The sequence below is a fragment of the Nannobrachium achirus genome, assembly GCF_963921795.1.
Source record: "Nannobrachium achirus genome assembly, chromosome: 16".
NCBI classification, from domain to species: domain Eukaryota; kingdom Metazoa; phylum Chordata; class Actinopteri; order Myctophiformes; family Myctophidae; genus Nannobrachium; species Nannobrachium achirus.
Genome location: NC_137823.1, coordinates 28,131,494 through 28,144,553, shown reverse-complemented (window position 1 = coordinate 28,144,553; position 13,060 = coordinate 28,131,494). Strand labels below are relative to the sequence as shown.

The 13,060-nt window shown below is 42.7% G+C and overlaps 1 protein-coding gene across 1 annotated transcript in view; it reads left to right on the top strand.

Annotated features, from left to right (window-relative positions):
* The window catches only part of fut8b (fucosyltransferase 8b (alpha (1,6) fucosyltransferase)), a gene marked incomplete at its 5' end in the record, with an annotated part of 70,199 nt that overhangs the window by 15,744 nt on the left and 41,395 nt on the right, over positions 1–13,060 (top strand). The window contains 2 exons of the mRNA XM_080744619.1: positions 978–1,096; positions 3,907–4,069. Coding sequence (XP_080600745.1) covers positions 978–1,096; positions 3,907–4,069 — 282 coding nt within the window. The remainder of the gene's footprint in view (positions 1–977; positions 1,097–3,906; positions 4,070–13,060) is intronic.

Genomic DNA, 13,060 nt, shown 5'->3' with positions numbered 1-13,060 from the left:
CTTACACAAACACCGTTAGAAGAGCTCGCTGACAAACAAGGCACGCGGAATGATCCGGCAATTAGTTGTCTCCGGGCCACGTGTTCGGTGTGAAAAACATTCGTTTCCGGGCGCCCTTACCGTGGTTTGAGAAAGGACAGGGCCACCGTGGCCGACCGCGGCATGAATGTGTTGCAGATGCCAGATTATGCGCGGCAATGGTAGCTCTAAGCTACTTCTCCTGCTCCTGTGACTTCCAGAGGCGTCAATTGGGTATGGCAGCTGCTGTACCTTGGCTCCAGGGGGGAAAATGAAATGTACTTCTTAATATAAATTCACAAATGTTTCTATGGCTGTCTGCGTTGATTATCCTGTTATTAAATCACTTTTTTTAAGATTTGTTTTTGGGCTTTTTCATGCCTTTATTCGATAAGACAGTAGACTGACAGGAAATGGGGGGAGAGATGGGGAGTGAAATGCGGCAAAGGTCGTCCTGATCGGGAATCAAACCGGCGACGCCGTCAGGCATCAATGCCTACTATGTGGCAATGCCTACAGTATGTGGTATGCGCCTGGACCAGTAGGCCAGCGGGCGCCCCTATCAAATCACTTTTAACTAACTACAATGCAAATTAGAACAAAATAATCTCTTTCACAAGGTATTATATTGTCCACTTTTGTTCCCCAGTTCAGTAGGTCAGCACAGGTGCAATGTATTATTGTTAATTAGCAGCAGCGGCACATTTTCTTTCAAGTGTGGCAGACAGTTGTTTACTTGTGCCTGCGGTAAAATAATACTATCTACTACTTACCTGTTGCTAATGTATGTCAACATGACTGGTGTCACACCAGTCATGTTGCCATACCTTAACTTTTGCTGAGCTGACGCCACTGCTCTATGCAAGTACTGTACATGCTCCTGTGACTTCTCCTGTCACGCTCAATCAACGTTTAACGCTCTTCCCCTCTCTCTGTTCTTCTTCTCTCCTCCTCGTCAGGATACCAGAGGGCCAGGCGGAGGCCGGATCCCTGGCGGCGGGGAGACTGCGCTCCCTGGAGGACCAGCTGACCAGAGCCAAGCAGCAGATCCACAGCTTCCAGAGGCTCACCGGGGATGGTAAGCAGGACTAATAATAATAAAATAAACTATTCAAAGTGAAAGTGAACACAGCAAACGTGAAGCACAAGTGCATCAAGGTATAGGGGATGGAGGGGGGGTAGTGTGACGGGGTTGGCTTGGCTGCGTATGGGCATAAAGCCACCGAAGGTGGTGGTGGGACTGGGGACATTTTCACCTTCAGCCAAGACACCCTGTCCAGGCTCAAGCTATTAGGCTATAGGGTGTGCCAAATGTAGTTCTAAGAGCGGCCATTTCTTGGGTAAACACAGCCTTACACAGGTGTTCTGATTAGACTATAGCATTAGTTCTATGCAATCAAACAATTGAAACACCTGTGTTTTGACCCAAGAAATGGCCGCTAAGGACTACAATGACGTAGCCGCTGGCACACACTATAGAACAATTTCTCAGAGCGGCAACCTTAACTGCGGTGTCAAACGGCACCTGTACGGTATGTGTGTGTGCAGCTGTGCACCGACACCGCAGCTACACCGCGGCTACACCGCAGCGCTCCGGAAAAAGGTCTGTACAGTATATGCACAGACAGCAGCCATATTGGAGAGAAGTTGGGTTTCTTCTTTCTCACTTCCTTCAAAGGTGTTACCAATGATACCACTAATGAAGGCTCTGTTCCAGGTTCTCAACCGGTTTATTTCAAGGACCCCCATCACTCTGAGAGTGTAACCAAATGGCCCCGTAAGTGAGAAGAGACCCAACTTGTCTCCAAAATGGCTGCTGTACATACAGTATAGTGTATTGTACGCAAGCTATCTAGTCATGATGGCCGCCATGATGTGTGTGTGTGTGTGTGTGTGTGTGTGTGTGTGTGTGTGTGTGTTAGGGCATTCACCAAATATTCGAATATCAAAGTCACTATTCGACGTTGTTCACCGAAGTCGAATATTGGCTTATTTAGATTTTTTTTATTGTTTTCTCTTTAAAAGTATATAGTTTATAAAGCTTGGCTAGATAGGAAGTCATAAGAATGAGTTGTCAATGCCCGTGGTGGATGAATTTGTTAATGCTCTATACCAGAGGTTCCCAAACCTTTTTAGGCCGTGACCCCCAAAATAAACATATTTGAACTGGGGACCCGCACCCTGAAAAGCACTTGGAAATGTAGGTATTACATTTTATGTGACTCGGTTCCGCAGATGCATATTGTGAAAATAGCAGATCTACAGTTGCGAGGCGTTGTGAGCATGTAGATCTTCTATTTTCACAATGTTCGCCTCTTGCTTACATAATATTTGACAGTTTGGCCAGTTCTGTCGAATATTCTACTATTCGAATACTTTGAGGTTGAATAATTAGAATACTAAAAATCACTACTCGTGAATGCCCTAGTGTGTGTGTGTGTGTGTGTGTGCGTGTGCGTGTGCGTGTGTGCGTGTGCGTGTGTGTGCGTGTGCGCGTGCGTGTGTGTTTGTGTTTGTGTGTGTTTGCAAGCCACTCTAACTCTCGGGTCGGAATGGGCAGGAGAAGCTGTGGGGTTAGCCGGCGCGACGTGTGAATGGAATGGAAGCGGGGTGTGAATGCCCTGGTGGGACAGAATGGAGGAAAGGGAGAGACGGAGAGAGAATAGAAAATAAGAAGGACAAGCGAGCGTGGAGGGTAGCGCAGGGTCAGCATTTCCATCTTTGCCGCAGGGGAAAGAAAAGGCTAAAAATACCCGCCAGCGTTTTCCACCGAGGGAACAGGAGAGAAAAGGGAGAAGAGAAGAAAGAGAGTGTAAGATAAGGTTAAAAAAAAAAGGTTTTTCCTCCTCCTCCTCCACCTCCTCCTCCTCTCATTTCAGGCCATCCTTCCCTCCTTGCTATGTTTTTATTGTTTTGAACAGAAACCGGAGCTTAACCGCATGGGTCGCACGACATTGTTTGGCTGGGGTGGGGTGTAGAGTTCCGTTCCTGTTGTCAGAACAACTGTGACAAAAAAAGGAAAAAACACATGAAAGAGAGCCAAGAGCCACGAACACAGCCATCAAATAATGCTCCTTAATGAGGTCAATGTAACACCCAGGGACACCCAGATAGAGAAAGAGAAATATTTTAATGGCCACATCCTCAAGCCATCACTGTTAATGCCAATAGGTCGCGACACTTGTCGCAATCACGTAAACAAGCTGTCGGGGTCCCAGTGCTCCACATTCTTGGGAGAGTGTTTTTTTGCGGGTCTTTCAGTCCGAGTGTATCAAAAAAGGCAACTGGGTTAAGGCAGCTGACGCTTGTGATTGGCTGCGAGGAGGAGGTGTATTCACTTCATTTTGAGGAATTCAAAATGTACTTGAGTAAAAGTATGATAGTGTTGGCATCAAAATGTACTTAAAGTACTAAAAGTAAAAGTACAACATGTTTGAAAATAGCAGATCTACAAGCTCACCACGCGTCGCATCACGACGCGTTGTGTGCTTGTAGATCGGCTATTTTCAAATAGCCACAGTATAAAATACGGTTAAAGTGGTTTATGTATGTTTTAAAATATTATAATTTATATCTGCAAAGTGCCGAAGCTGGTGAGAATGTTAACCTGGTGAATGTTAAAACTGGTCGGACCAACGGTGCTTAACCCAGTTGCTTTTTTGATACACTCGGACTGAAAGACCTGCAAAAAACACTCTTCCCCCACATTCTCTCCTCCTCTCTCTCTCTCCACTCTACTTTGAAGCCGCTTTGAGGAGAAAGTATTGGTTTCAGTGTTTTCCATTTGTAGGTCACTGTCGTACCTCAAGTGCCTCCTCCTTCCTTTGGTGCGTACTTTGTACGTTTTCTCATGGTTTGTCCTCTCCCGTTACCTCCCGAACCCCGCAGGCCCCGGTCCCAATCAAGAGGAGCTGCGGAGGAGGGTGGAGAATGGCGTCAAGGAGCTGTGGTATTTTGTGCGCAGCGAGGTGAAGAAGCTGGCCAGTGTGGAGGCTGGCGAGAGGCAGAAGTACGCCGACACGTTGCTCCAGGACCTGGGACAGCAGGAGAGGTTGGCACCACACGCAGCGCTTTCTTGGCTCGTCAAATATGTCGTCACTGTCGGGCAGAAACCTCGTATCTGCAAGTTTCAAATTTGTACATTTTTTTCGCAAAGGAAAGCACTGCTTCATCATACAAGGCGGTCTCACAAAAGTAGTGAAAACAGCAGATCTACAAGCACACAACGCCTCGCACCTAGTTTAAATCATTTAAAAATGATAAATACAAAACAATTTTGGACATACAAGGTTTCCACCTGACAACGACGATACATGTCATCAGCACACACAAATGTCCCGTCAAAGTGGAAAGTACCACGTTATGACAACCCAGCCCAGTTTCCAATTTGTTTTTGGGGCATTCATTATTCATAGCGGTGGGTTGGCTGCAAACAAATGGCTCTTTTTTTTGTGAATGTAGCCAAATAAACTTGTCTATTATTATTGAGGCTGAAATTATGAAAAGCATTAAACCCGTGGCAATGTTTTCTATTTCCAATTTTATAATATAATGGGACAACATTTCAGGTCTTATAGTTGTTTACACAGGACTTTAGTAATGTTGACGGCCAGATAGAAGTTTACACCAGATAGAAGATGTGTCTACTCCATTTAGGCATTGTCTTCTTCACAGTTCACACCAAAACATGTTTTTCTTTGGTTCAGTATTGATCAAATCCACACGTCGCATCGTGACGCTTTGAGAGCTTGTCAATCGGCTATTTTCGCTACTTAACTGTGACACTGTAGGTGATGAAGCAGGGCGTTCGATTATGAAAAAACTAAAAGTTGAAATATAGAAATATGAGGTTTCTGCCCGACAGCACAATATGGATAAACACCTCCTGAGTAGCTACTTTAACCCATTAAGACTTTAGCAGCCTGTTAAGAAAATAGAAGATATACAAGCTCACAGCACGGCACCGAGTGCCGCGCTGCGAGCTTGTAGATCTGCTATTTTTGAAAAGTCGTGAAAATGTGTGCAAATCTTTGAATATATGTATCAAAGCGATGTTTTTTTACTAAAATCTTTGCTTCTGGGGGGGTCCCTGGAACAAAATATATATCGAGATGGGGGTCCACGGTCAAATACATATAATTCTAGGGGTCCTTCACACCATAAACATTAGGATTTATAGAGACAAGTTTTGGTATTTTTCAAGTCTTAACAATGGGTTAAAAAAGCTGCGAAGCTTATGGCAACGCAGCCATAAGCATCATGTATGCACACTGTACTGTAGGCTACTGTACTGACATCATACTCCAGTAAACTGACACTGCGTATTTCTAACTGGGAGAGTGCTCAGATCTTTACAGTGTACAGTAGCCTTTGAGCATCTCATTATGCATCCACTTGATGTGGATGTAGACCACCAATAGATTCTAGCTGGACTTGGGCCAAGAGAGCACAGAAGCAAAGGCATCCTCCGGGGCCGCAACGTTTAATTAAAAAGAGAAAAATACAGCAAGAAATCTCCTTTTCCACAGAGAAGTACACTTGCCCGAGACTGCAGTATCCGGGTTTATTTTTACAGGGCATTTCGACTGTAGGTAAAAGATGCTTTTAGGTTTGGGAGCGTGCAGTGTGTAAAACATTACTGACTTTACCCCATCTCTCCCTGTATACAAAAGGGCTGTTCACAACAAGCACAATTATTATTACTATACAAGAGGGGTCTTCAACAGGGGGTCCGGGACCCCTAGGGGGTCCTCCAAATCTTTGAGTGATATAAACTTTTTTCTCTTTTTTTTATATGAACCATTTGAACCCTAGTGTCCATATTCTGAGAACTTTAATAGCAGATCTACAAACTCACAATGCCTCGCGCTGCGAGGCGTTGTGAGCTTGTAGATCGTCTATTTTCGGCAAAGAGGTTTGGTCCAGAGGGAAAAAAGAGCACACTAAGTACAGTATGAAAGGTCAAGTTAATTATACTGTATATGGACGGTTCAAGTGGTTAAATATCTGAAAACACAAATTGACATGAATCCAAAATACACAGATGATTGTGCTGTCAAACAATGAAACTAAATGGAATCTATGAAAAGGGTGTGGGGGTCCCTGCTTCATCTCTCTCTCAACTAAGGGGTCCTTGGCCTGAAAATGTTGAAGACCCCTGCTATACAACCATAAAGATGTCATTTTAAAATTCATTCGAACTCCACACCACGAGTATAACAAATATAACGGTGAAAAATATGTCCCACTTATTAGTCCATTAAGACCTGAGGCCGATTCTAAAAATGTCTTCTAAATCCTAACAGATTTCTGAAAAACGTATGTTGCTGTAACAGAGGAGCTGAACACATTTTCACGTCAAGCACCCCCAAAATTACATGTATTTGGCCGCGAACCCTCATCTGAAAATGTTTAGCTCTGGGGAAATAGCAGATCTACAAACTCAATATTGTGTGGCATGAACTGACGGGCTATGTGCTTTACATAACGTCGTTGTCGGGTGGAAACCTTGTATGTCCAAAACCGTTTGATTTGTATTTTATCATTTTAAAAATGAATTAAACTAGTGAAAACAGCCGATCTACAAGCACACAACGCCTCGCGTTGCGAGGCGTTGTGTGCTTGTAGATCGGCTGTTTTCACGACTTTTGTGCGACAGCCTTGTGTGATGAAGCAGGGCTTTACTTTGCGAAAAGAAATACAAATTTGAAACTTGGAGATACAAGGTTTCTGCCCGACAGTGACGATAAACATGAAGCATTAAGACAATGAGGCCGAGCATTAACGGTACAGAATAAAATGACCAATTCATAATAAACAAAGCACTCACAGCAGCAAGTGACAACAGTGGTTGCCTGGGGGGGAGAAAAGGCCAAAGGTCACTGCAGCCACACCCATGCTGCCAGCTGTTTGGCTGGCTGGCCTCCATGGAAGTGAGAGAATGCATGCTGGGTGTCAGTTGGCCAAGTGTTCCATTGTAATCCTGCTGAAGTGGCTTACATGATGCATTGTCTCAGCCCTGGCTGTCTGAGCAGCTCTATCCACTGGCGGACGCCTTGCCCCATTACACTCATGCACACGTACACATGTACACTTTCACACCAGCCGGAGTCATACTTGGTTGTGTGCAGTGGCGTAAAGTTCCAATTTCCAGTACTTTTACTTCTGGGATCTAAATATTGTACTTTTCCTCCACTACATTTATCTGAAAACTTTAGTTACTTTGCAAGTATAAATTATACTATTATAAAACATACATAAACCGCTTAATTGATTGATTGATTATTTTATTAGACAAAAATGGAGAACAGTACACGTATAGTCAATACAATTGAAATGTAGTACAGTACAAGCACAGTTAAACACCCTGCCTAAAAGGAACATCCCAAATAAGACTTTTTACAGTTTTTTTACGTTGGAAGCCCTCGATGCGATGCGTTGTGAGCTTGTAGATCTGCTATTTTCAAACATTTTGCACTTTTAATTTTGTACATTTTGATACTTTCGTACTTTTTCTCAAGTACATTTTGAATTCCAGACTTTTACTTGTAACAGTTTATTTCTACATTGCAGTATTGATACTTTTACTTAAGTAAAACATGTTAGTACTTGTTTCCGCCACTGCACATGTACATACTGTACACTTTCACACCAGCCTGAGTCATACTTGGTCGTGTGCAGGTGTCACGTGTGAAAAATAGCAGATCTACAAGCTCACGTGCTGCAACACGTTGTGAGCTTGTAGATCAGCTATTTCCATTGCAAGACACCATGCACAGCACGTTATTTAATTCCCTATATAGTCTGAGGGGCAGCGAGAAGCTATTGAGCGTTTAAATACTGTATCTTTTTTGAGGAAAAAGTCGCTTCGCTGCTTGGGTTAAACTTTATTGACGTCGTGGTAAAAGTGTTGAAAATGACTTGCTGTAAGAAAAGAAAAAAAGACATCTGAGCCAATGGGAATCAGTGAGGTTTTGTGTACAGTATGTTCATAATAATTGCATGGCTGTTGTACATAATTTCATTAACATTATCATCCTTATTATTATGCCATTAGACGTGACTTGTAAACGATCTTTCAACCGCATCAGCAGAGCTTGCATCAATTACAGGATGTCCTCAGGGGTAGTCAATCCTAAAAAATAATAAAAAAAAAAGTGTTACTGATACAGTGTTAGCAATACTGTGATGACCTTATTCTTTATTTAGTGGTTATGAAACTTTATTTAGTAGTGTACGCTGTCTATGTTTTGTGTTTGTTTGTTTTTTCAGCTGAGTACAAACCAGTACAAAACATTCTTCCCGTTAGGGCTGAATATTTGATGTTTCTCTCTTGGCTTTTTCTAATTACTTTTTTTACAAGCTTTTTTACAAGGCCTTTTTTGGCCTTGTTTTTAGGTGTACGTTTCAGACGCTTATCTATTTTTCGATTTTCTTTCATGTTCGAGAATCCCTCGGGCCAAGTAAAAAGAAGGAAAATAAAAGATTTCCCCTCAGGCCAAGTAAAGAATTATAATATTCAGGGCAGGCTGACGTATATTTGTGTGATACTGATATCACTGATTTTATGAATCCGAGAAAATACATTTTTGTAGAAATCTTCTGGTTACATGTCTCCATTCCGACATGCTGCCATTCCGACATCCCCCCATTTCGACACTAACCCTATACCAGGGGTTCCCAAACCTTTTTGTCTCAGGGCACCCCATGAATATTTTTTTTATCGGAGGCACCCCTACATTATAATTTTCACTCCCAGCACCTTATATTTATAGCATATCGTCGTTGTCGGGTGGAAACCTTGTATGTCCAAAACCGTATTTATCATCTATAAAATATACAAAACTAGTGAAAACAGCAGTGCGAGGCGTTGTGTGCTTGTAGATCGGCTGTTTTCACTAGTTTTGTGCGACAGTCTTCTATGACAGGGTTCTTCAACGTTTTCAGGCCGGGGACCCCCAAACTGATGGGGAGATGGAGCAGGGGCCCCTACCACCTCGTAGGGTGGGGGGGTCGGGGCTACGACATATTTTTTATTTTAAACATGTACAAGTTACAGCGAGCAGGGTGGGCCGTACCACTACCATTTCTAAACATACTACTTATTAACTGAGAACCAATGTCAATAATATCAACAATCTGTCAATTGCATAGTAATCATGTATTCAAGCTATTCAAAATGGATAGAATCATGATTTATTTTTTAACATAAATGTGAAAAAAAAAACATATTTTTGAAATCTTTTTTTTCTTTTTTTAAGCAATAATTTCGCGGACCCCCTGCAGTACCTCCGCGGACCCCCTAGGGGTCGCGGACCCCCTGTTGAAGACCCCTGTTCTATGATGAAGCAGGGTTTTGCTTTACCAAAAGATGTACACATTTGAAACTTGGAGATACGAGGTTTCTGCCCGACAGTGACGATATTTTTGTGATTTATGTTGCGAGGAAAACATTGAGATAATAGCCATTTTGGTTAGAACTGACTGAAAATAACTTTGTACTTCAAGTTTAAAATGATACTAAATATTTTTTCCAAGTGTCCAAATACATTCCAAATATTATCAAATTATCTCGCGGCACCCCTGGACTGCCGTCACGGCACCCCAGGGTGCCCCGTCACCCACTTTGAAAACCCCTGCCCTTTACCTAAGCCTAACCCTAACCTCTATGGAAGTGCTGCCACTCCGACAATAAGAAGTCAATGTCAGAATGGCAGCATGTCGGAATGGAGAGCGGCTCCCAAATCTTCTGCGTACCACGTAGCCCAAAGACAAACACTGTCTTTATTCCACAGGATAGATGAGGCGAGTGTGAATGGTGTGATGCAGTGCACTCAGAATGCCAGGGTCACAGATCTCATTCCTCTGACAGCTTAACTGGCACAGCATGGCACTAGCATGATACCAACACTGCCACGCTGTGCTAGTTACCCACCTATGATTAGGAGCTTTCATTCCCACTGTGAGTGAAACTAGATACTCTCTGTACGCCGTACAATGCTGCGTTTGTTTATCCATTTGTAACTCAAAGAGTGTACAAATGTAGCCAAATGGACACGTAGTATATGCCATTTAGGACAAGGTACTCCAAAGGCTGATGATCTATACTACAATTTTAAAGCCTAAATAAAATCGAAATAGACTCGATATGGCGGAGACCGGAGACGAGTGTTGGCAAGTCTTTTTTGATTGATTATTTTATTAGACAAAAATGGAGAACAGTACAAGTAAACTCAAAGAGGGTACAAATGTAGCCAAATGGACATGTATTCTATGCCATTTAGGACAAGGTACTCCAAAGGCTGATCTATACTACAATTTTAAAGCCTAAATAAAATTGAAATAGACTCGATATGGCGGAGACCGGAGACAAGTGTTGGCAAGTCTTTTTTGATTGATTATTTTATTAGACAGTACTTTTATTATAAGTACAGTTAAACACCCTGCCTAAAAGGAGCATCCCAAATAAGACCTTTTACGGTCTTTTTTACGTTGGAAGTGTTCTGTATTTAATTCATGGACATGACAAATAGCAAGCAAAGAAAACATTCAATAATATCGCAGTTATAAAATACTATATGTGTCTGCTTATTATAAGCGAAGTTGGACTTGCTTTCTGTAGAGTCGCTTGTGACTTTGTCACTTGTCAGGTGTGACTGACCTTTCGCTTATTTTGGGGCGCGTTTTCATAGACCGGTTTGCTTGTTTCTCTGGCTAAATCTGGCAACACTGCCGGACACTCTGCTCAAGCAGTGTGTGTGGGCTGCTGCACTACCGGCAGCAGGAATGCTGGAAGTGATACAGTGGAGGATTTTACATTAGAGCAGGCCTATCGCGCAGTTGATCTTCAACACAAATGCCAGCTGCTTTAATTCGACAAGTGGGTTCATTAACGGGTCTTATTTAAAATGGCTGAGAAACCTCCGCATTTAACCACATGTGTTTGAGCATAAACAAACACAGAGACTATAGTCTTATAGTTGCTTTTGTCTCATAGATCAGTGGTTCTCAACCTGTGGGTTCCCAGATGATTAACTTAATGTGCAACACTGTTTTCTCACTCAACAGTAACCAAACCAACATAGAGTTTAAGTGTATAGAAGGTACTATCTGCACATTTCTAAAGTGACCATTTAAGGACTTTTTAATACCTCTAAAATGACAAATTATACATTGGCCAAATTGTCACATATTAGAGGCAGAAATTGTGAAAATAGCTGATCTACATTGTGAGCATGGACTGTAGATCGGCTATTTTCACAATAGAACCATGTTATACAAAATATAATGCCTCAACTCTTAGTGCCCGTCAGGGTACGGGGTGTTCCCAGTTAAAATATGATTATTTTGGGAGTCGCGGCCTGAAAAGTTTTAGAACCACTGTTTTAGATGTCTCTGTGTCATGTGTCTATTCGTTTGAAGTTGTTCTCTAGCCCAAGAACTCGAGACATCTGTCAGATCAGATCTGCGTCCCATTCCCAGATGAGAGTTTCTTTGTTGTTGTTGTAGTTGCAGTGAGTGCTGGCTGGGGACAAACCGGCGAGGGGTCGAAATTGAGAGAGAAACGCTTTGCTGTCACAGCTTGTCTCTAAAAAAGAATATTCATTTTAGCCGATGAATATATCACATAGTTATTCAATTATTCATCCACATAACATGTCGTTGTCGGGTGGAAACCTTGTATGTCCAAAACTGTTTTGGACATACAACTGTTTTTATCATTTAAAAAAATTAACTGAACTAGTGAAAACAGAAGATCTACAAGCACACAACGCCTCGCACCGCGAGGCGTTGTGTGCTTGTAGATCTGCTGTTTTCACAACTTTTGTGCGACAGCCTTGTCTGATGAAGCAGGGCTTTACTTCGCGAGAAAACGTACACATTTGAAACTTGGAGATATGAGGTTCCTGCCCGACAGTGACGATATACAGCCTCTGATTTACTTACAGACTCTTTGTTTTCAAATGCGCATTCCCTTACGGGAACTGGACACCCTTGACCAAAGCGGTTTTTTATCATTTCAGTAAATGAGCACAAACACACTGCCTCAGTCAAACAATGTTGGCTTAATGAAGAGTTTTGATAGGGTATTCTGTTTTATATACCCAGATTGATTTGACACATAGCCGCGGTGGTCGGAACGACTCTCCGCTCTCCTCCGTCCCCAGACAGAGTGCAGAGGATGCGGGGGCCGGAGGAGTAGAGATGACTTGGCAGCTTACGTATACACTTTCGTCCAAGCAGAGTCTGTGTAGGCAACACTACAGCCAGCAGCACTGCTGGAAGTGGAAGGGATGGTTAAATGAATACCTGGATATCGCGCTGTGGAGAATTTGTGCCGGAGGTACGGAGGCTTTCCCTTTCCAGCGATAGGATAGGATGGTTAAAAAAGGATGAGGAGATCCGAGCACTCAGAAGTCAGGAGGAGAGGAGCTTCAAGTTAAAATAACGTTTATAAAACCAACCTTTTTCGACCTTACGGTCTTCATCAGGGCAAGAACTGGTTCTTGGATGAAGACTGCAAGTTCGAAACATGTTGGTTTTATAAAATAAACGTTATTTTAACTTGAAGCTCCTCTCCTTCCGACTTCTGAGTGCTCGTATCTCCTCATCCTCTTTTAACAGTCTTTCTCCCACTGATCCTAGCAGCACCACACACTTTTTAAAACGCTTGTATCTCCCTTGAGCACCCGGTTGGTCTCTGTTTTTTGTCTAGGATACCTATTGTGTTCATGAGTTGTCACTAGACAGAGATGTCAGAGGTGTTTGTTCCTCCTGGAAATTGGCTTGCGTCTCTCCTCCAAACTACCGCAGTTATCCCTGGCCTCACTGTCGACAGGATGGATTGGCTTAACAATTCAATTCAATTCAATTCAATTTTATTAAAGTGTCAAATCATAACAAGTTATCTCAAGACACTTTACAAAGGCTAAAGAGCCATGAGAGAGAGAGAGGAGAGAGGGAGAAACAATGATGGGTAAACAATGCTGAACACCGAACTGAGGTCGGGATCTTATTAGGATGGGTTAGGACGGGCACCGCC